The 22,040-nt window shown below is 38.6% G+C and overlaps 1 protein-coding gene across 2 annotated transcripts in view; it reads left to right on the top strand.

Moving 5' to 3' along the window:
• GUCY1A2 (guanylate cyclase 1 soluble subunit alpha 2) overlaps positions 1–22,040 on the top strand; it is a 150,286-nt gene that overhangs the window by 25,645 nt on the left and 102,601 nt on the right. For both annotated transcript variants that reach the window (XM_021529359.3, XM_085593422.1), the window contains exon 4: positions 814–1,532. In XM_021529359.3, coding sequence (XP_021385034.1) covers positions 814–1,532 — 719 coding nt within the window. The remainder of the gene's footprint in view (positions 1–813; positions 1,533–22,040) is intronic.

Raw genomic sequence — 22,040 nt, 5'->3', positions numbered from 1 at the left:
TTGCAGACTGTAAAGCTGGGGAACACTGAAATTCCTTGTGATTATTGATTTGTGTTAACTATGCCTGTGTACACAGGCAGTTCAGACACTGCCTTGAGATTATAAAAGGTTATTGTCTGCAAACAACATGACTTCTGTCCCCTGTTTTACCTCAGGTATAAAAGTCACTAACCACTCTGTTCTTCATAAATTGAAAGCCTAAAAGCAGTCTAAACAATGAGAAGTTCAGTGATCTGCTGGGATATTACCAGTGTTATAAAGCATGCTGAATACACATTAAAATAAAGGGCCTGTTGTGGTCTCAGGAAAGAAATAACTGCCCTTCATTTCTGTTCAAATTCAAGAGAAATTTTAAGGTGCTTCACTAGTTGACTGACAGGTAATTCTGTATGATTTCAATGTAGTGAAGAAACTATATTGTTAATTCCCAGATTAATTTCCTTTGAAAACTGTGGATATTTGTAATTCACCAACAGCTGATATATACTTCCTTTTATTCTGTTACATCTTAAAACAATACAAATACCTGATTAATGCTGTAACTGGGAAGTTGTAATGGAGGCTGGCTGCCGGTGAGGAAAAGGAAACAGGCCCACTAATAACTGGCTGGGAGAGCAAGCTGAAACAGTAAGGATTTAAAAAAAATGGCTCCTATGGTTATTCTATTCCCAACCACCACAGAAACCTATGGATAGGTCTCTAGTGAAAATGTTGCTCTCGCTGTTTTGGAAAAATCCTGGGCAAATAGAGGGAAAAGGGAAAAATGTTACACAGTAACAATGTTGTTGACATCAGTGTCTCATTGTCCTATAGGTCTGAAGTTTGAGGAAATGCAAGAAAAATTTGGGGAGGAATTCTTCAATATCTGCTTTGATGAGAATGAAAGAGTTCTTCGAGCTGTAGGTGGGACCCTTCAAGACTTCTTCAATGGCTTTGATGCTTTGCTGGAGCATATTAGAACTTCATTTGGAAGACAGGCCACCCTGGAATCTCCTTCTTTCCTATGCAAAGAACTCCCTGAAGGCAATCTCATGCTTCATTATTTTCACCCACATCAGATTGTGGGATTTGCAATGACAGGAATGATAAAAGCAGCAGCAAAGAAGATTTACCGCTTGGAAGTAGAAGTAGAACAGGTCACAAATGATAAGTTGTGTTCAGAGGGGACAAACCCAGGTAACTGCAGTTGTTTGACTTTCCTTATCAAAGAACATGAAAATGCAAATACCACAAAAACACTTCCACCAGGAACTTCCCACTCCCCCTTAGACCTAAGGATTAGCATCAGCACCTTCTGCAGAGCTTTCCCCTTTCACCTGATGTTTGATCCAAACATGCTGGTTCTCCAGCTTGGAGAAGGTCTTAGGAAGCAGCTCAGATGTGACACTCATAAAACGCTGAAATTCCAAGAGTGCTTTGACATAGTCTCTCCTAAAATCAGTGCCACATTTGAACGAGTTCTCCTGAGGTTATCTACACCTTTTGTCATTCGGACCAAACTTGAGGATTCTGATTCTGAAAGTAAAGATAAGGTAAGCATATTGATTTGGAAGTGGATGTGCTTATATGTGTGTGGTGGGAGAGGATTTTTGCTCAGAGAAAAGCAGCTCAAGTCCTGTGTACTCTGGAAAGCCCACTTATGCTTGCAAACAGGGGCTAAGTGATATTCCCCAGCCAAGTGAATATTTTCCTAGATTATTTATAAGCTTTGCCTGTGAAGTTGTAGCAAATCTTGACATTTCCATTCAGAAAATTCTGCATAGTGGGGTTGAATAGTACAGCTTGAATAAAAGGGTGAGGAATTTTACAAAATACCTATATCTTATCCTTAATTTCACTCCAGCTATATTATGATAAGAATAGCTTATATAAATATATAATAAATAGTAAGCCATTTACTAGGGCCTAGCTTGAAGTATTTATTCTGAAAGTTTCTCACTGCAGGGTTCTCAGTGCTACCTTACTGTATCTTATTTCCCTGTTTTGGAATGCTGCTTTCCTATAGATTTTTTCTTACCTCTCACCCTGCATTCAAGGAAACCAGAGCTGTAAGTGGTACTGAGTATCACTTAAGCCAGTTTTATTGTGTTCCAGTCATTCAAATAGACACTTGTTCTCCTACACTGCCTCTTTCATCCATGTTTTACGAGAGAGCTACCTTAACCAGTGAGTCCTGTGTTGAGTTCAGTGCATTCAGCGGAGAAAACTGAGAACATGTCTTTAGTGTGGAGTTCTCCAGTGGATGGATAAAATTTGTCTCAAAGCTTATCCTTGAATTACAGGAAAGTTTTTTTTTTTTGTATGAAGTAAGGTTCTGGGTTTTATGCACCAAAATACTTGTACTTAATGCTAACATTAAAACCTGCTTAAAGGCTTGAAAGTCTGTGTGACTGTGCCTTGGAAATACTGCTGCCCTAGGTTGAACTGGATGATCTTTAAGGTCCCTTCCAACCCAAACCGTTCTATGGTTCTATGATTCTATGATAATTCAAAATATAGCTACTTCTTACAGCAGAAGTATTTCCAGCTCCTCTTTGGCACCAAAATGCATGTGTGTGGTGCATTTTCCTTTGGAAATAATATATTCCCCCAAGAGAAACAAACTGGTGCTTTTCGTTTTGTATTAGTTGATCTAATTCAACCTTCTCAAAACCAAAAGGCAGTTTATGTTTTAGAATCTGTCCTCAGTGTCACCCTATCCCTTAAGTACAAGAAGGAAATGAGGTGTGAAAAGGAATGGAAGTGTTGGCTCTGAGCTACCTTATGACACACTTGTTTCTCCTTTGAAAGAGTCTGGTTTCATGATACTTCAGGCAGAACACACTTGTCCCTCTCAGAAACCTTCCCCTCTCCCAGGACGCTCACAGCCTTTTGACTGCCTTCTGCTCTTCATGGATCTGCTGTAAATCACTCTGAAGAGGAAGAAGGCTTAGGTGGGGGATGGAAGCTTTCAAATCCTTTTCCCCTACTTAAGTTAAACACACAAAATATTCTCTTAACATGACAGGTTTCATATGCTTGTGGCTTGCTCTTAGGAAAAGTGGCAGGAGTGGGGCTTGCTGTAGGCAGGATTTTAGATTAGGCAGTGCTAACACCAGAAAAGCAGGTGGAAGGGGGTAGCAGCAAAGGACATCCTTTGCATGCCAGCAGTTAGGAAAAAATGTGTATCTTTAAAAGTAAGGTGTGAATGAGATGCAAAAAGGTGCTGGTGAGGTGCAGGGGAGCTGCTTTGCTGCAGGCATGGGAATTAATTTGAGGACATCAGTTTATCTGAAGAGGTATTTTTTTCTGTCTCACCCATTTCATAAACACTTTCAAATTTTTTCTTTGTGAATAGTTAAAAAAAGCTCAGCATATGATGCATCTTGCTAGATATTCCTTTTTTTAAAAAAAAAGAAGTTGCACAGATTCATAGGCTGTGGCTGACTTGCTTACATAGATTTTGGGAGGAGGGACATAGCAATACAGTTTATGTCATGTCATTATCCATAAAAGTCTTTTATGGATAAAAAAAGTAGACTGGGCCTTGGGAACTGCATGCTGTATTATTTTCCCAGAGCTCATGTCACTTGTTTTGGAATTCTTTCCAGTTTGCCAGCACTTGTTTGGAAGTTGGATATTAGGCAGGTAGATCAATGACTGGTAGTATGAACCTGCTTAAAATTTGCCAGTAACTGACTTAGAGATTTCTCTGTTTCTCTGCCACACGCCTCTATTCAGTTCATAGTAGAATCGCATTACACTTAGAGCTATTTATCTTTTTTTTTTTTTTTAATAAATCTGACTGAAATAACTGACACTTTTCAGCTACCTTTGGTTACTTTTTTGGTTACCTTCAATGGCAGCTGTAGGCATGCAACCCAGACAGCCCTACTGCAGTGTTGAAGCTGTTCAGATTTCTTATTGCATTGAAAAAACAAAAAGTTCAAAGGCTTTGCAATGAACAGAGGCTGTTCCAGCCTCTCTTCAAAAGATGTTTATTTTCATTTCAATGCATAAATCATATATTTTTTTCAGACTGGCAGTGAGAAAGACAGAATGAGAAAATAGTTTTCATTTAGTCTTGACACCAGATCTGTGTTCAAATGAAAGTCAGTCGCAAATCATGATCTTTCCCTAACTAGACACGTAGAAGTAAAATAAAAAAACCCACCTGTCCTGGCTTTCAGGGTATTTAGCGCTTATTCAGTTTATTTAAAGATTAATTTGTGTGTTTGAATTTACTTGGATTTGAATTATTGGAATATATAATACTATCCTAAATTTCTGATACAAGGCCTGTGAGGTCTGGGTGATAGCACTTCCTGCAGATCTGTATGTGCACCTTTACAGAAGCACAGCCTTGTGCCTCAATATCTCAGCAAAATTTTGTTAATTTGGTATGTCACCAGCTGTTCCTTAGAGGCCACAGCATTTACAGGATCCCATTGTTCTAGGGACTGAACAAAAAAAAAAAAAAAGAATTCCCCATCTGAAGAACATGGACACCAAGCTCTAAACATGATTTCCAAAGCCATGTTTCCTGTTTTCCCATGCAGTTAATTGCTTGTTATTGGCTTTTTTCTTATGGTATGGTACTACCCAGATGTTAAAGGGCCCTGTTGTTCTACTTCTTATACAAACATTAAGTTGCTTTTCACATTTCATTCTAAATTTTTTTTTTTTTTTGTGTGCGTACGTGTTTAACCAGAGACCTTCACTAGCATCCAGTCAGCTTTTCCAAATTTTGGACATTTTCCCAAAATAACAAGGTCACAATGTTTGCTGTTTGACCTCTCTAAGGAAACTCATTCTATACCTCTCTATGGGAGCAATTGTTTATTGCAACAATAAAAAATAAACATATTGTCACAATTAACCATTTGGAATTGATCTCTTATGGCTTCACACATGGCTAACACAACGGTACTACACAGAAGTTCAGTGAATGTTAGTGGAGTCATGTGGGATAAGAAATTAAATTAAGAGGGCTGATGTGAACTCGTGTGGTGGAGTGTTTGAAATCATGTCGAGCCCATCCCCTAAGGTGAAGGTGCTGGCATGGGAGGGAGCTGATAACCCAGCAGTGAGTGGTGCTTGCAGGGCGGGTTGGTGTCCCCCCACCATTTCCTGCCCAGACAGGGGCTGGAAGCTCCCGACAGGTACATCCTGAGCACAGCCATTTTCAGCCTGCAGCGATGAGCAAGGCCATCTGTGACATGATATAAATACTCGTCTCCTTGACAGTACACTGAGGTGCCTGGAGCTGCTTCAGTTTTTAGCTGAATGGGAGCACAAGAATGGCTCTCCTGCTTTCACTCTTCTGGCACGTTCTCCGCACGTGTCCCTCGTGAGCCATCAGTGCTGGGCAGATTGAGAGGAGAAGGGGATGCCCTCACAGGGACCCCCTGTCCCCAGGACTTCAATCCAGGCCCTGCACTCCTGGATTGACAGGATGAGCCCTGCCAGCACTTTTGGTGCCCACCAGTTTGTGGGTCCGCATTTCTGAAACTGGCTTTCAGGTTCCCTGCCATATGCTGTGCAGCTGTAATTTCTTTGTATTGCTGCTCTTCAGATCAGACTAACAGCCCTTATCCGATTTGAAATAGATAAGTTTTTGTAAGGATACTCACTGGCCTTTGACTTAGGCCTCTGAGCACTTTAGAAATTACCTAAGAATAAAGCTGGCACCTAGAACTGCATTACTGGAGGTGTCCAGACATTTTTTTCCGTGATGGAATATATTTGCTTTAAATATTTTATTAAAATTATAACTTCCCAGTTAATAGTTATCAAAATGTCTTCTGGCAAAAAATTACTTTTATTTTATTTTATTTACTTTTATTTTATTTATACCTGAGTTAAATCTTTTTTCAGTAATTTTAGACATAAAATACTTTTATTAAGGAAAAAAGTTTACCTTACAAATTTAAATTACAATGCAACATTTAAAATATGAAACACTGGATTTGATAAATATGACCCTCTGAAAATTTAATATTGGAAGTGTGGCAGCAGTTCCCTGGTCCCAGAGAGAAACACAACTTTCCCAGGCATCATTCTGGGAAAAATCTGTGAGAAGATCGGAGAAAAGAATAGGAAACAATTCCTATCTTAACTTTGCTGCACCTGGTATTGTGAACATGTGGACTGTGTTATAGAGATTTGTTTACCAGAGGGTGGTTTCTTAATTAGCCAATGGTGATGTGTTTGGATTCGAGGACCAATCAGGTCTACCTACAGCAAACTACAATATAAAAGAGCACTGGGTTTCTTATTAAAGATAATCATCAGCCTTCTGTAATATATGAAATCTATGTAACTTACTACCTGGCTGGGGGCTGTTTGCAATGACATGGAAGAAATTCCAAATGCCACATATAATTCAGATTTATGAATGGCTTGAAGCTATGTCTGTGAGGTTTAGGTTGGATATCAGGAAAAGGTTCTTCACCCAGAGAGTTGTTGGGCACTGGAACAGGATCCCCAGGGAAGTGGTCACAGCACCAAGCCTGACAGAGTTCAAGAAGTGTTTGGACAACACTCTCAGACACATGGTGTGACTCTTGAGACTATCCTGTGCAGGGCCAGGGGTTGGCCTTTGATGATCCTTGTGGGTCCCTCCCAGCTTAGCATATTCAGTAATTCAATGATGAGAAGTACATCCAGACCAGCATTCTGACTCTCACAGAGACCAAGAGACAATCCTTTATGAAATAGGTAAGACAAAGTTCAAGCCTGCAGTGCTCCTCTTTGTGAAACACTCGCCTTGCTTTTAGCTCTCATGGGAGGGAAGCACATCCTCTTGCAGTGGTATCCCGGATGTGGCACGAGATAGCCCCCTCAGGACCAAACCTCTCTAATTTTCTCTAGCATCTTGTGAACCAGGAGGAGTTCATACTGTCAGCTTCTGTGGCATCCTGTGGACGTAAGGTCTATTCTTTATTAGAAACTGTGAATAAGAGACCCCTTTCTGGCAAGTGTCAGCCAGATGTGAACATTGAGGATGGAGTAAAACAACTGCCAAAGAAGCTTACTTGTTCCTGGCTTTGGCAAAGCACTTTCCCAGTGTGTGTTCCCATTTGTGTTGATCACTGGAAACTGTAAAAAAGTAATGCTTTTTAAGTGCTGGAAGTATACTCTCTTGCTTTTGATACTGAGAGTCAATTCTTTATCTCCTTCTGTATTTTTAGTCTGGACCAACTGAATGAGACAAGCAGTCCTGACACTAGCAGATTAATTTAAAATCCACTGTACACAATCTTGTGTTTTTCTTTTGCTCTGTAACTGTTTTTCCTCTTCTCCTAATAAAATTAAAATGAAATGGCCTGAAAGTCATTCCGGCATGAGGGACATCTGTCACTTATGATCTAGGAATTCTAATTCTTTCCTAGAGCTGATTTATTCACAATAAGTCAGCTTTTGACACTAAGCTCCTGTTGCTTTGCAGGCTTACGGAGCTCTTGGAATCAAATTTGTGTCTTCTGTTTCTGCTAATGATATTATCCCACCCATTTGCTTGTCAAAATGTGTATGGACTTCGATGGTTTTCAAGATGAATTGGGTTGGCTGCCTTGACTGCTTCTAGAGATTATGGTGGGTTGTGAGACACAATAGATGACATGACTTTCTTATCTCACAAACAGTTGTGCATTGTAGAACTCTAATAACATTGTGAGACAAGCCCAGAATTGTTAGTATTTCTGCTTTAAGACAGGCCAGTGAAAATGCTACTTTGAAAGTGTTTTCAGTGATAGGACTGAAAAAGTATAGTGACCTAAAGTTAAAATACTTCCTTATCATTTACATTCGCTGAAAAACAAAGTAGCTGTTTGGAAATTGTTTTGGCAAGTGAAGTGGCTGTTAAAACATTGTGACACCATGGTAAACTCTTCCTTCTTATGATTTATATAAAGTTTTGGTAAGGAAGCTGGTCAGACAGGAAAATGTCCGTACTTTTCTATTTGCTGCAAAACTTTTGTATGGGTTTCTAAACTACACTGTGTCATAACTGGAACAAAATGCATGTCATTAATTTTTTGCATTGCAAGATGAGAATACTTAGACACAACTCAGTTTGATTTTCAGAAATGCATTTTTTCCTACCACTTTGTTCCACTGAATAAAATTAGGTGTTGGCTATTCACAGTACATTTTAATGATTTTCCTCATTTGCTTGTCTGAGTTCTTAAATGACTGTGCTTTTCATGGCATCTAATCTGAATGCATGTGATGTCAATAAAAAGTCATTTTCCTTGGGATGGTTGAATTAAAGCAGACACATTCAGTCACTCTTTGCCTTGCTCCTTCCTGTCCTGGCACCTCCAGCTTGACACTGTATGAAGTTAGGCTGAGGTTTTATTGATGTGTGTCTTTGCAGAGGCTGAATGGATTTAGAAAGAAGGGGAAAAACTGGAGTGTCTCCCTATGGATTGAGCAGGCTTTGTGCAGGAGCTCTCTCAAGTGCAAGGATGGGAAGGTAGAGCCTGTGAGAACACCTGGGTGTGCCTCTGAGCATAAACATTGGGTTTATTCTCTGAGGGGCAGCGATTGTGAGTGCTGGCTCTACTTGTGTTGTCAGCTTCCAGTTGTAAGGCCACTTCTACGCAGCCATTGCCAAACCTCCTGCAGCCCTACTCCTGGAATGTGCTCCCAACAATTTGGCAAGCCTGAGTTACCCCAGGTCACTTGCAGAACTATCCTGCATGGCCAAAGAGCCCACACAAAAGAGGAAGCTTCCCACTTTCTTCCTCCGCCTTAAGTTTTGTCTTCAAACCTCAAATTGGGACCATGGGATTCCCTTCCTGTTTAGTTTTGAGTGTAGCTTAGTAGTTTTGGACCAGTTTTCTACTGCTTAGCTTGTTTCCTCCAATCATATCTCATAAATATCTAGTCTTTTGAATTTAAATTGTAGTTAACAGGATGATTTGACTTTAAATATTAATTTATTCATGCTCACTGGGCATGCATCTTGTCGAGAATTTTTCATGCTTTATTTCCATGGAAATAAAGCTCTGAAGTTTTGAGACTCTCTATGAAACAAAAACTTTGCTGATGTTTTGGTGGGCCATGGACCAGGCAGTTAACAGAAAATTACTTTGTCTGAGACTTGTACCTGCATTTAAGCTATTTATATTCTGGGAATGCAGCTGAATCAGACATTGTAGATTTTGTAGGTCATAAAACTCTAATCAAGGGGTATACTACTACTGCTTTGCTAATACCTAGCCAGGCATTTCTGCTGTCTCTGGGCAGTATTGGAGATAAGTTTGACTAGGTAACGTTTTGCTGCCTTTGACTCTTGCCAAGGATGTGTGATATTCACCCTGCTCTACTCCAGGGTCTTCCTGGAGACTGACAGTGCCAGTAGCAGAAGATCAGGCAGGTGGCCCATGCCAGTAGTGCTAATCATTGCTTCAGCTTGTGTTTTGCAGTGATTAAATGGTTGAGGAGGCCAGAGCACTCACTCAGAAAGGATGAGCCTTTCTTTTGCAGTTCTTTACAATGTTGAGGATGGAGTCACAGCTGAAGTGTACAGCCCAGCCAGTTCCCCAGTGGCTGGCTAACTGGATTTGCTCCTCTGGGAATATTCCTTTGGCACTTGAGGGTACACACACAAAGGTACTGCTTAGAGTGCTGAGCAATCACAAATAAAAAATGTGCAATGTGCCGTTGTGAGGATTCCCCAAATTTTGTAGTTTGTTTCTTTCTTCATTTTTTTTGAATATGGCTTTTATAACTATATATATTCAGATTCTTTACAGCTAGAACATCTAAGATAAATTTCCTTTAAAAAAGCATATACTACCCCCCTCACATTGTCATGATTAAAGAGAGTGAATCAACTTAACCCATAAAATAATATTTATATTATTTGTTCCTGTCACTAGCCTTTGGCTTTTATAAGTGAGGACTTAGACTGAGTATCTGAGAAAAGAATTTAATATTCTTTTTCCACAGGCACAGGACATGCATGCAAGATATTCCTAACACATAATTTTCCTCTTAAAAAATTAAAATTTTTCCTCTTTGCAGATTGCAAACAAATAATAAACATTTCGTACTTCAACACCTCAGAAAGATGTAAACATTTTAAAATTTGGTCCCAGATGAAGGCATATTGAAATATCAGTTCCAAATTTTGAATAATGTAATTTATGTCTGCTTTGTGAGTTTTATATATTAAGGCTTACTCTTTTTCTTTCTAAGAGTAGAAATTGATCTTGTTCACACTAGACAGCAGCTTTCTCTATCATAATTCTCATTCTGCTGTGGGCTCACTGGCAGAGCAGCATTTATGCAACCATCACAGGAATGAAAACATATTTCATTTTCACAATACCTTTCTTTTTCTTTGATGCTGTAGTGATTTAATAATTTTTTTCCCTTTCTTGGAAGGGGCTGCTATGTAGTTATTGTGTGATCTTCATAAAAACAATTTCAGCTATTATTTTTTGTGTCTATCTGACAGCATCTTTGTTGGAATATTCCAGTGGAGTGGCTGTAGTGGATTGCTGTCAGCACTGGAGTTGGTAGGATCTGATCATGTTGTGTCTCAGTACTTTGGCCTTGTACTTCCCTCTTCAAATGTTGAACTAGTAGCTTTAAAAATGTCTGTTCTGATGAAGATACAGGTCACAAGAATCCTGCTTGAGACAGTACAGATAATATACTGAAGAGTTTAAAAAAAAGATGGCTTAAATTGATAGTTTGCAAAGATAACTTCCTCTGAAAATTCATAATATAAAAACTTAGAGCATAAAAATATTTGGCCTCTGATGTGTTTGGAAGAGTTTGAAGAATCACCCCAAATTTGCAAACAGTCTGTTAATAAATCAATTTCTTAAGCAGGTATTTTAAAGGGCAAAAATACTGATACTGAGATAACTTCAAAGTCCTCGTTCATGGCTGTTGAAGGGAGATATGCCTGTCCCAAAACAGAACTGAAATCACACCCCATGGCTAAAGGAAGAAAGTGAAATGGGGCAGAGCTGTTTTTTGTTCTGTGTGTGATGGGGCACTCCCAGCACCTGGGCACGTGGTGCTGCTCTGGCTCAGTTTGAGCAGGAAAGTTCAGTGCTTGTGAGACATGGGCTGCAGGATGGGTGCCGGGATGGGGATGCACTTCTGTTCCCTCCTTCCACTGGTGTTAGGGGTCTTAGCAGCCTAAATTCTCCTTTTGATCCCACCCCCTCGGGAGTGTTGTATTATTTCAATTGTCAAGCAGCTTCTCCTTATGAGGACAACCTTGCTTAGAAAGGGATGATATTAAAACTGATCTCATAAAATACAGCAGGGCTGATTTCATGTATTAGTGTAACACTTTCCAGTGAATGCTCAATTAATTATATTTTAAGTGTTTAACTTAATAGAATTGCTACAATTTTTTGGATAAAACTGTTGGTATTTTCTGCTTGGTTACCTTAAAGGCACCCAGCAGAGGGAATGTTTGAATGGATTAACAGAGCCTGGGGATTGTTTTGGCTGTGCTTGCTGTGCCTCAGAGTCCTTTGCCATGCAGACTTTTGGATGACTCCCCTGTGGAAGTACATTCTGTCTCCATGGACATTGCACCTGGTAGAAGTCAGGCAAAAGTAATGAAGAGCTCCTGTATTCTCAGAGTTCTGCTACTGCCAGTAAAGGAGAACTACCAAGAAAAGAACAGATGAGGCTGTGTTAATTCCATCTCCACTGAGACCCAAGAGAAAAAATATCAGTGCTTGGCAGGTATTAAAGAAGATACTTCATACTAAAAGAACTTAAATTTTTCAGCTTCACTGAATGGTATTTAGTTTTTAATTTTAAAGGAAAAATTGCCATAAAAATATTGTCTAAAGCAGTGATGTGAATGCTGTGCAGACAAGCAGTGTTGTTTAATTTTCATGTGAAAGAAGCATGGAACATATCATTAAAAGGGCATCACATTTTCTCACTCATCTCAGAGGACTGCTGATTCAGTCTATTTCCTCTTTGCTCAGGAAGGCTTCAAATTCAGTTATTGGTTAACTTCTGTTTTGTGTCTTGAGCATTCAGTTTCTGGCATTTGTTCCTGGGAATAGGAGCATAAAATAACAGAATATTTTCTGTCAGCCAAAAATGCAGAGACCTCTGAGAGGTTTCCTAGCCATGTTCAGCAGCATCAGAGGGTCCTGAAAGGCTTTTGGAACCATTTTGGGTGATGGGGAACTCCACAGAGAATTCCAAGGACATGGGAATAACACTAACAAATATATAAACAGTATTTAAAAATAACTGTCTTACTGCTCCAATTCTGTTTTTTTCCCATGGTGTTATATAATTATATCACTGAATGTGTTGAACACATCAGGGTGCCACACTAGACAAGCAGGACTTGAAGAACCATCCTAGCAGCTCACTGTTTGCGCTGTCCAGAAATTACACATTTTTTTAGTGGAATGTTACCAATTCATTCTGTGAGTATTGGTGTACTCAAGCGTGCAGTAGTGTAAGAACAAAGAATATAAAAATGACAGCATAAAACCAACGAGAAGTACCAGTGGCAGTGGTCGGACGTCCTGACCCCTGACTGATAACTGAAATCAAATTATAATTCTAAACTAAATCAAATTATAATTCTAAACTAAGTGTATTGTGCTGCTACTGTGGGGCCAAAACCTGGTACCTTTGCTCAGGGTAAGTAAGTTATTACATCTTGATTTGCCTTACTAATTATCATCAGCCCAGTTTCAACAGGATTGCTTTGAAGGAAGGTATTTATTTTGAGTAAGGAGAAGAAAATAAAGTCTCATTTGACATTGAGAGATCTGGGGATGTTCAGCCTGGAGCAGAGTAGGTGTGACCTTATATCAGCCTTCCAGTGCCTATAGGGGATTACAAAAGAGCTGGAGAGGGACTTTTTACATGGGCATGTAGAGATAGGAGAAGGGGGAATGGCTTTAGAATAAAAAGAGAATAGGTTTAGAATAGATGTTCACTCCTGTGAGGGTGGTGGGGCACAGGTTTCCCAGGGAAGCTGTGGATGTTCCATCCCTAGAAGTGTTCAAGACCAGGTTTAATGTGGCTCTGAGCAACTTGGTCTAGTGAAGGTGTCTCTGCTTATGGCAGATAATTAGATAATCTTTAGGACCCCTTCCAACCCAAAACTTTCAATGATGATGATGATGAAGTGCAGAAAATACATTTGGTCACTGCTCCTACAAATGCCTCAAGTATGAAACTTTTGGTAACAGAAGTGATCCATATGGCATGTTCTGGGAATTAGACTTTTTTTTTGTTTCTAAACAGGAGTTGTTAATGTCGTCAATACTGTATTGCTGAATTTTTTTAGATGCAATCATAAATAATCCTCTTCTTTTCCTTTTCAGAAAAAAAGCCTTTTTGTCTAAAAAAAGAATTTACTATTCAACAAATTGTGACTTAAAATATTGTATAAGCTTCATATTTTTGAATGTGTTAATTTGATTAACATTTTAGGACTTCTTTCTATAGCCACTGTAAAAGTAGAGATTGTAGTATTAATTATGGGAAATGTCCAAAAAAATCACCAATTAATAATCAGAAGTGACTAACATGTTGTTTTGCATCTATGGCAAAGTACAGCTCTACAAAATTATGATGTGAAAGAACTGATTGATCACCCACCCAAATGTTTATTCCTGTATTTGTTTTAAGCTACAAATGGCTTTTGCAGGTTAAACCAAAGGCTCCTTTCACTAAGAGATCTTACAGTGATGTTGTCAAATGCTGCTCTGAGTGATTACTAGGTAAGGATATAAGTTACATATGAAGTCAAGTAGAATTTGACTAAGGAACATCTAAGAAAACAGGGCAGATCCAAGATACTGTTTTAAGATGCTTTCATGAAAATATTTCTTATAATGAATCTTAATATACCTTAATAAGCAGGATTTATTTTGCGAATTCATAATAGACAAGGAATTAACATGCAGTCTACTAAGGGAAACAACACCTGAGTGAGGTATTTGAGATGATGAAAAGTTTCATCTTGTTGGCTTTTTTGTGACACAGATGAAAATGTTCTTTACGAAGTATCCTATCAGCAAAGCTCTTGGCATTGAATCTTCACTCAAAGAAGGTGACTCTGTGGGCATAGTCTTGCTGGGTGAAACTTGAAAGGATGTGTTAGCCCATTGCTCCAGCCATTGGCAGGGTTGGCCAGGAGCATAGTGCTTCAAATACACTGTGGGGTATTTGGGTGGAATTTATGGGTGAGCTCCATCCACCTCTACGCTGGTGCCACGTGGCCAGTGAATGAGGAGCCAGGTCACGGCTGGCAGTGTGACGTGGTGCCCCAGCCATGCTGATGCCAGGGGCTGCTGGCCGAGCAGTGCTGCAGCTTTCCTCAGCAGTCTAACCAGTATCACCAGGAAAGCAACCTCAGGAGGGTCCTTGGGCATGGAAGTTGTCCAGATTTCTCCCAGAGTGTGAGTGGGAGGTTAAGAGCTAATGATCTTACAGAAGTGCGTCTGCCTCCAGACTGATTCTGCTGGGGAAGGGATGTAGATCTGGGTGAGCTCTCGTTTCTCAGCTGGAAGCTCCATTTTAGACCTCGGGCTCCTTCCACATCTCAGCTGAGTGAGGACCACTGCTGCATGCCTGAGTCCTGCAGAAGTGCTGTTGCTTTTTGAAATTGTTACAGATTTCCTTTTGCTCCATTCAGCACATCCCAGTCTTGTTGCAGGTGAGCAGAGGCAGATCAGTCAAATTCTGAACTAGCACACAGCTAACACTACTTTTTCTCAAAGAAAGAGCTGTGATGAAGAATAATATGTTTTAAAATTATGTTGCAAATTAACTGTATTAATGAGTAGTTAAATGAGCTGATTATATGCAGAGCAAAGAGCTTATTTTTCTTCTTCCCTGACCCTTTCATTCATTTTCATACTCTCCACTGTGCATGACCAGCTCTCTAAACGAGGACCCTGGCTCTTCACTTGCTGTGAAACTGGATGTTTTTGAAAAAGTATTCTGGGACATGGACCTCTCTGACTGCCTTTTTCTGTTTATCTGCCTTTCTTCAATTTATCTGTGTTTCAGGAGCAGTCTGGAGCAGAGGGAGTCCTTGTCCTCTCTCTGCAGGCAAGGCTTACATGTGCAATATGCTTCTCTTTGAACAGAGGTTCTTCAGGGTTTCTCGGTCCTTGCCTGGTGAGAAGCCTCAACCCTTTAGCTGTGATAGCCCTGGTATTTGAAAATAATTGTGCCAGTCAGTTGTCCAAAGTAATGGAAACACCACTGCAAATTTTCACACCCTTGAACAGCCTTCACAGAAGCCAATACTCAGGAGTCTTCTTTAAGCAGATGCAAGAATATTTTCCTGCTGAGGGTCCTTTCCTGAAAGGAAGCTTTTTTGTAACACTTTACCCAGCTGTGCAATATTCAAATTTATGACAGAAATAGCTAGTTGCCAGATCAGAGATGGCCTTAAGCTTCCCTCTGTAATTGCTTTATCCAGTGGATTTTGCAGGCTGTGTTAGTGGTTGCTGCTCAAGCAGAGCTTTTGCACATGACTGGGGAAGCAGAAGGATTACACGCAAAGGAAAAACAGATTCCATTTTCTAACAGGCTGAAGAGTTACTAATATTTTTAGAGAATCTGCATGTGTTTCTGAATTGTGTCTGCTGAAGTGAAAATTGTACAGATGATCAGTGTTTGATAATGTGTTGTGAAATTAGAAAAAAAAAAGAGATAGTTTTTGATCCCTGCATAGATTAAAAAGCATGAGGCTTACTTCTTTGAAAGATGTGTGAATCACAAAAAAAATGCCTTGGGTGTTTAAGCTTAACAGTTTTTTTCCTGCATAATTCCTCAAGCATTTGTATTTGTATGTAGTCATCTACCAAAATGCTGCCTGGTGCTTTCCCACTTGAGTTAGAGAAGATTAAAAGAAATAAGGCATTCTGCTGAACAGGACTGATATCCCACAGCAGATTATAAAGGCCATGAGTAAACCCATCTTCCCCTTCGCAGAATTAAGACTGAGAAGTTAATTTAATTTATAGGTTTATTCCCTTTGAAGAAATGTATCAGTAAAGGGTATTTGTCAATCTGCTACTGCAGATCTGTGAGAAGAACCTAATCATATGACTCTGTTCTTGTTCATGAAAGTGATCTAGATTTAAAATAACCTCTCCCAGAGGAGTGGGAGTGGAAGGTTTGTTTTAAACTGGGGTCAGAAACATCTTGAAAAGTCTACCTGAGTGCCCTAGTTACTGGGACCCATTTACTGTTAATAAGTTTGTTACAAATATATTTTTGCAAAACATAGGAATTTGGAAAAAATCTAAAAAGCTGTAGGAAACAAATGAATTCTTACACAAGCAAACAACAAGCTGAGACAGCCAGAGAGAGTCTTGCACTTGACACTGCACTTGCACATGAACTTGGTGCACAAGAGCTTGAAAGTCCTGATCTTTGTTGGAAGAAATATCCTGTCTCCACTGAATTCAACAGGATCAGTTCAAATTACTAAAAAAGAGGCAGGCAGGATTTTAGCTAAGGTGAAAACGGATGTAAATACATTCCTTTAAGTACCCTTTTGTAGGAATTACAGACCACCATGCTGGACAACTAAAATCAAATTGTAATTCAGAAAGTCTCATTTTCTGTTACCTTGCATTTTGTTTAAGAGAGAGTGAACGGTTCTATGGCAGCCTTTCTTATCTGCTTGGCACTGGAGTCTGAAAAGAAGAAGTCAAGAAATATCTTTTTACTTAGGCTATTTAATGAGGTTGACAATCCACCAATGCATTTACTTTTAAGAGTACCACTTTGCTCAGTTTCTCTTTTTATTTCTCATTGAAGAATTTTCATTTTCTATTTAAAGATTTCTGCTAAGTAAATAGGAACACATGAGTAAAATCACCAGCACATATTTTGGCTATACCACTGTTGATATTTAAAAATTCAAAATTTTCTTACTTCTGAACTTTTACAATAATATAGTATTCTAAAATTATATCTCAATTGGCTTAAAATATGGCATGTAACCGTGTCTGGATTCAGAAAAGCATAATGTGTGTAATCCTTGTTTGTACAATGGGCTTTAGTTGATCCTGACGTGTACATTGTAACACAGTGCACCTTCTGTAGACACTGGCAGTAGATGGAAAAACAGTATTGAGGCCATATATATCATTATTTACATGTGCTTGTATCGGGGATAATGCTGAGAAATGAAAAGTGAACATAGATTTTAGGAGTTCACATTGCAACCATGTGTAGTGTGCCTGTGTCCTGTCAGGCATTTGCAAAATTTTCTTTTGAAGGGTTTGCCAATCAATGTCAAATGAAACAGTTCCTTCCTCCATCTTACCAAGTAAAATCTTATTTATTTCCTATTCATGTAGGACATGGAAAGCAATTTGCTATGCACTGCATTAAAGGTCTTCTTCGATAAAAGATAATATTACCTCTCAGTAATTTAGATTTTTGTTCAGGACAGTAGACACTGGAGGAAGCACCCATGAGGGGTAGAATTGCCCTTGAATTGCCCTTATTACTTATTTGGCATTACTGTTTTGGGATGCTACTGTTTTTGGCTGGGAAATTCCCCTAATGCTTTTACTACATAGCTTTTAATTAGAGATTAAAATTTTTCTTTTCTTATTTTTGAGATTACAGATGTCTTGAATCATAAATAGTCCACTTAGTGTGTGATTTTCTTGTCAAATTAAGTGTTCGAAGTCTGTACAGCATTTTGTGTAAATCAGTTAGTCTGTATTTATTAAACACTGCAGAAGACAAAACGGAGTGGGGCTATTACAACTCTGTCTTCAAATCTGAACCAAGATATGAACAAATACAGTTTGTAAGAAAAGAAAGTTCTGAATCCCTTTTATACATCTGTCAATTCTGCCATCTGCTCCAGGACTGGAGGGAGAAAAGCCCAATGCTTTTCAGGTCACACACAAAGCTCAGCATCCGGGCTCCCTGTTCTGTAAGGCAGCAGGTGTGATAAGCTGCTTTAATATGAAATATTTTTCTTTTCCATTCCTTATGTACATAGAGAGGCTGGTCTGCCACAAAGCACCTCATTCTACTATGTAACTTAGAAGTTTCAGTGTCTCTTTAACTAAAAGAAGTCATCAATGCTGGAAGTAGGGAGGGAGAGAGAAACAAAGAAAAAATATTTTAGAAGGCCTAAATTTTTCTCATGTAACGTGATGACTAGAGTGTAGTTATAACATTTGACATTTTGTATGATTTTTTTCAGTTATGATGTGACTGTCTAAATATTATTTGTTTATTAATGGACTCTTTCACAGGAGAGATAAGCTATAGTACTGGGATTTGAGCAAGTTGATGTGTTTGGCCATTTCAAATATCCAATAAGAACAAAATGTTTTCTTTGTTTTGGTATGAAACTGTTGGCTAAATACAACATCACATGATAAGCCATGCTATGTGTTGATACAAGGCCAACCAGCAGTCCTAATATAATTTTCACAGTCCAAACCATTTATAGTTTGTTCTCAGATCCAGTCAACAAACTTGAGTTGAATCCATCTGCACGGACAGCAGAAAACTCTTCCAATTAAATGCCCATAAGCATATCTAAGAAAATTATACCGTATTAAACCCAGTTGTTTTGTTTTTTTAAATAGGCAAGATTTAATGGCAAATGAGTATCAGGAAAAAAGCTGTTGTAAGACAGTGCTAGAATGCTGGGAAGCACAAGCGTAGAGCAGTAACAAATAGAAAAGTGTTCCAGCCTAAGGAAGACTTGACAATGCAGCACACATTCTGGACACTCAGGGTAGCAGTGGCAGCTCTTCAGAGTCTTTACAGCTGAATCTGTCAGGAGAAAAGGCAATAGAAAACTCAACAAAACTGTTATAAAATGTGTTGACTGTCTTTTGAAACCAAAGTAAAAATGGCCTCTGTATTTTGCATGTGGAGGTTTGTATGCAAGGGTGAGCCTTTGGAACCAGAAAGGACATCTGGAATTTTGGTCAGCAGTCTGTGTGCCATACCATGCTCTTGCTCTGCTCTGTGGCACTAAACACAGGGAGTGACATGTGTGCATCTGTTTTTTCCTGCCCTTTTTACAATTTAGCTCAAAATTCACTGTCTAGATATACTGCTTTTTGGATTTACCACTTCTGCAGTATAAAACCATTACCATAACCCAGGTTTAGACTGGATCTTGGAGTATATTATATTCTTAGAATATAATATCTTTTTATGGGGATGAAGGAGACAAAGAACCTTTTTGTTTATGGATTAAGGTGATTTAAATTTCAGTTTACACTGAGGATACAAAGGGTCTGGGCTAATTCCAACTCCTTCCAGGATTTATGGAAAGGGACCTGCTGGGCTGTAGTCCCCACACCTCCTCAGGTGTTGTTTTCACAGTGAGTTGAGTCTTAGAGGCATACACAAAAACTCTACTTTATAGCTATTAGTAGGATAAGTATGCAGTGCTGCAATCAAAATCTGTCCTTTAACTCTTTGCTCAATTTTAATTGCTTTAATGAAATAAAGAATATTTATGAGTGCTAATTAATGGCTGCATGAAGAACGATCCATTTCAGACATAGTACAAAGGAAGAAATGGAATTTAAGATAAAAGTTTGACCTTCATATTTGAAAAAACCCTCAAACTTAATATGGAGTTTTTACTTTGAGGCAGGATCATCTTTTTTTTTTTCTGTTATATAGGACAACCAAGTACCAGTCTAATTAATTCATTTCCTAGGCACACTAAAATGTTAAAAATAAACCTAAATGATAAACCCACATCTCTGCGAGAATCAATTCATGGACTTTGTTCTTCAGAATTTATGTCAGCATAAAAAAATTATAAATAATAGGCACACCCCAAAATTTGTAAATAGTAGGCACACGAGCAGTTTCTAGGCTGCACGCACCTGTTCTGATTTCATTTCACCACAAATGCACCTGCATTTGAATCTGTTTTTATAAGACTAGTTATGACTCCCTCATCTAAGGGGCTTTACAGCCTTGAAGACATCTTTAAAAAGTCTCAGTTTTCTTCTTTATCCTCTCACATTTTTAGAGCACTACCTTGCTTTTAATAATATCAATTAATGTAGTCCCTTCTTAGGAGGTAAAACACACAGCAATCTTTCTATGGAAATCTTGATGACTTAAATTGTATTTAATGTTTGGTAATGTCACTATATTTCTCTTTTTCAGAAAAAAAATCAACTGTTTTTAAAATTCATAACAAAGAAAACTTGCTTTTCAAATCTAGAGTTTTGGTTTAGTAATGAATTTTGTAACGAATTAGAGACTGATGGGACACATTAGAGACATTAGCTCTGTTTCAGATAAGTTCTGTCTAGTAAAATGGGCACTGGTCCATTTGTAATTAGCAAGGACATAATTTGGAAAGAATAAATTAATTGCTCACAGCTATTAGGTAAGTAAACTATCTAAAGGATTGTAGCTACATTCAGCTAATTTCTTCACTGTTTTAGCTATATTCAACTATTTTAATATCTCTGTCTAGTCTCCCTAATACACCGATCTGTAATTTACTCCTTTTTCAATATTCTATGTAGTTCCATTTTCCATTTAATCCTCTGTAACAATTATTTTTGTTTTTTTTTTGTTCCAGTTCTTCTGACTTTACTAAACCAAATTTTTATTGTGTTTAATGTTTTTCATTATAATCCTTGTAACTACATATATTTAGGACCCTAAAGGCTCTGATTTCCCATGATTGCAGCTAAATTTTTCATAAAATGAACAAATGCAATTTTAAATTGTTCAGACTTTATTTTTTCACCAGTTCTACTTACAAGAATGTTCCAATACGTTACTCTCCTGATGATTGGAGTAATTCTCTTCCTGTTTAAGTGTATTTGTTGTTGTCTTGTGTGTATTTATTGTTGTGCAGAGTGTTGAAGGTACTGCTAAGGCACAGTAACCTAGGTCCTGATGGCTTCTTACAAGATGCACAGCATAGATGACCATGCCCTAGGCAGCGGAAGATTTCAGTAATGTAGGCAACTTTCAGGTGGCATACAAGACAAGTGGCAACGGTCATGTTCTTTCTCCCCTTCAGAGTAATCATAACTTAGCTTATAATATTCTCCTATCCCAACCCAGTAAGCCTGTTGAAAGCTCTGAGTTTTGAGGTGGCATGTATGCTGAGCTGATGCTCACTGCATGAGATTGCAATTCCTGGTGCTTTATTTTAATTGTGTGATGATTACGTTGGTTCTCTGGCTGCTGTGTTTTTTGAAAGCCACGTTCCATATATAGGGCTTTTTATTAATAAGAATTAATTTAAACATTTTGCCCTGCCATTTTACATCTATGACATTCAGGGTGGCTCAGAACCAAAAATATTTGATTTGACGTGCTGTGAATGTGTGCTGAAAATCCCACATTGGCTTTGTGTCACAAATTATCAACAAAATTTAAGAATCTGAGTAGACTGATTTTCAAATAATAATGAAAACAAATCTTTGTGAATAAAACTAATTACTTATTTGAAAACCAAGTTCCTGATTTTGTACCAGAACTATTCTACTCATTTCAGAGCAATTACTCTGGTTTACATAAAATGTACGTAATACTAAGATCAAACTTTTAATGCAGGTCCTAATTCTGTCTCAGGAAATACTGCTGACTGAATGTCACATAACTTTTGTTTTGGTGTTTCCAAGGAAACACAGCTTGCTTCCACTCCCATGTGTGGAAGATATGAATTTTTTTATCATTGTATGGTTCTCTGGATTGCTTTAAAATTCCCTTCTGTGATTACTGCATATTTCACTCTGCATCTGCAGTGTCCTTGCCTTGAATTGAACCAGATTCTATCCCAGTCTTGATTTGGCACTCAGGTGCCACACAGATTCAGCTGTCTTCAGCCACAGTACATTGTAGCTGATCTTATATTTCGGGCTTTTGTTATTGGTTGGTTGGTGTTTTCCCCCATCACTAAATGCTTCCATCACTCAAGCTCTTTTGCTCCTACACACTTCTGCAAAATGGTTCCTATGGTGACACAGCTAAATACCTCTTGTATTGCCCTCTGTCATCTTTGCCTTCAGAAGAAAAGGTGGCATCATGACATCCCATCC

Source organism: Lonchura striata, chromosome 1 (assembly GCF_050655825.1).
Source record: "Lonchura striata isolate lonStrDom1 chromosome 1, ASM5065582v1, whole genome shotgun sequence".
In the NCBI taxonomy this organism is placed as follows: domain Eukaryota; kingdom Metazoa; phylum Chordata; class Aves; order Passeriformes; family Estrildidae; genus Lonchura; species Lonchura striata.
This window is presented reverse-complemented; position numbering and strand designations above follow the sequence as displayed.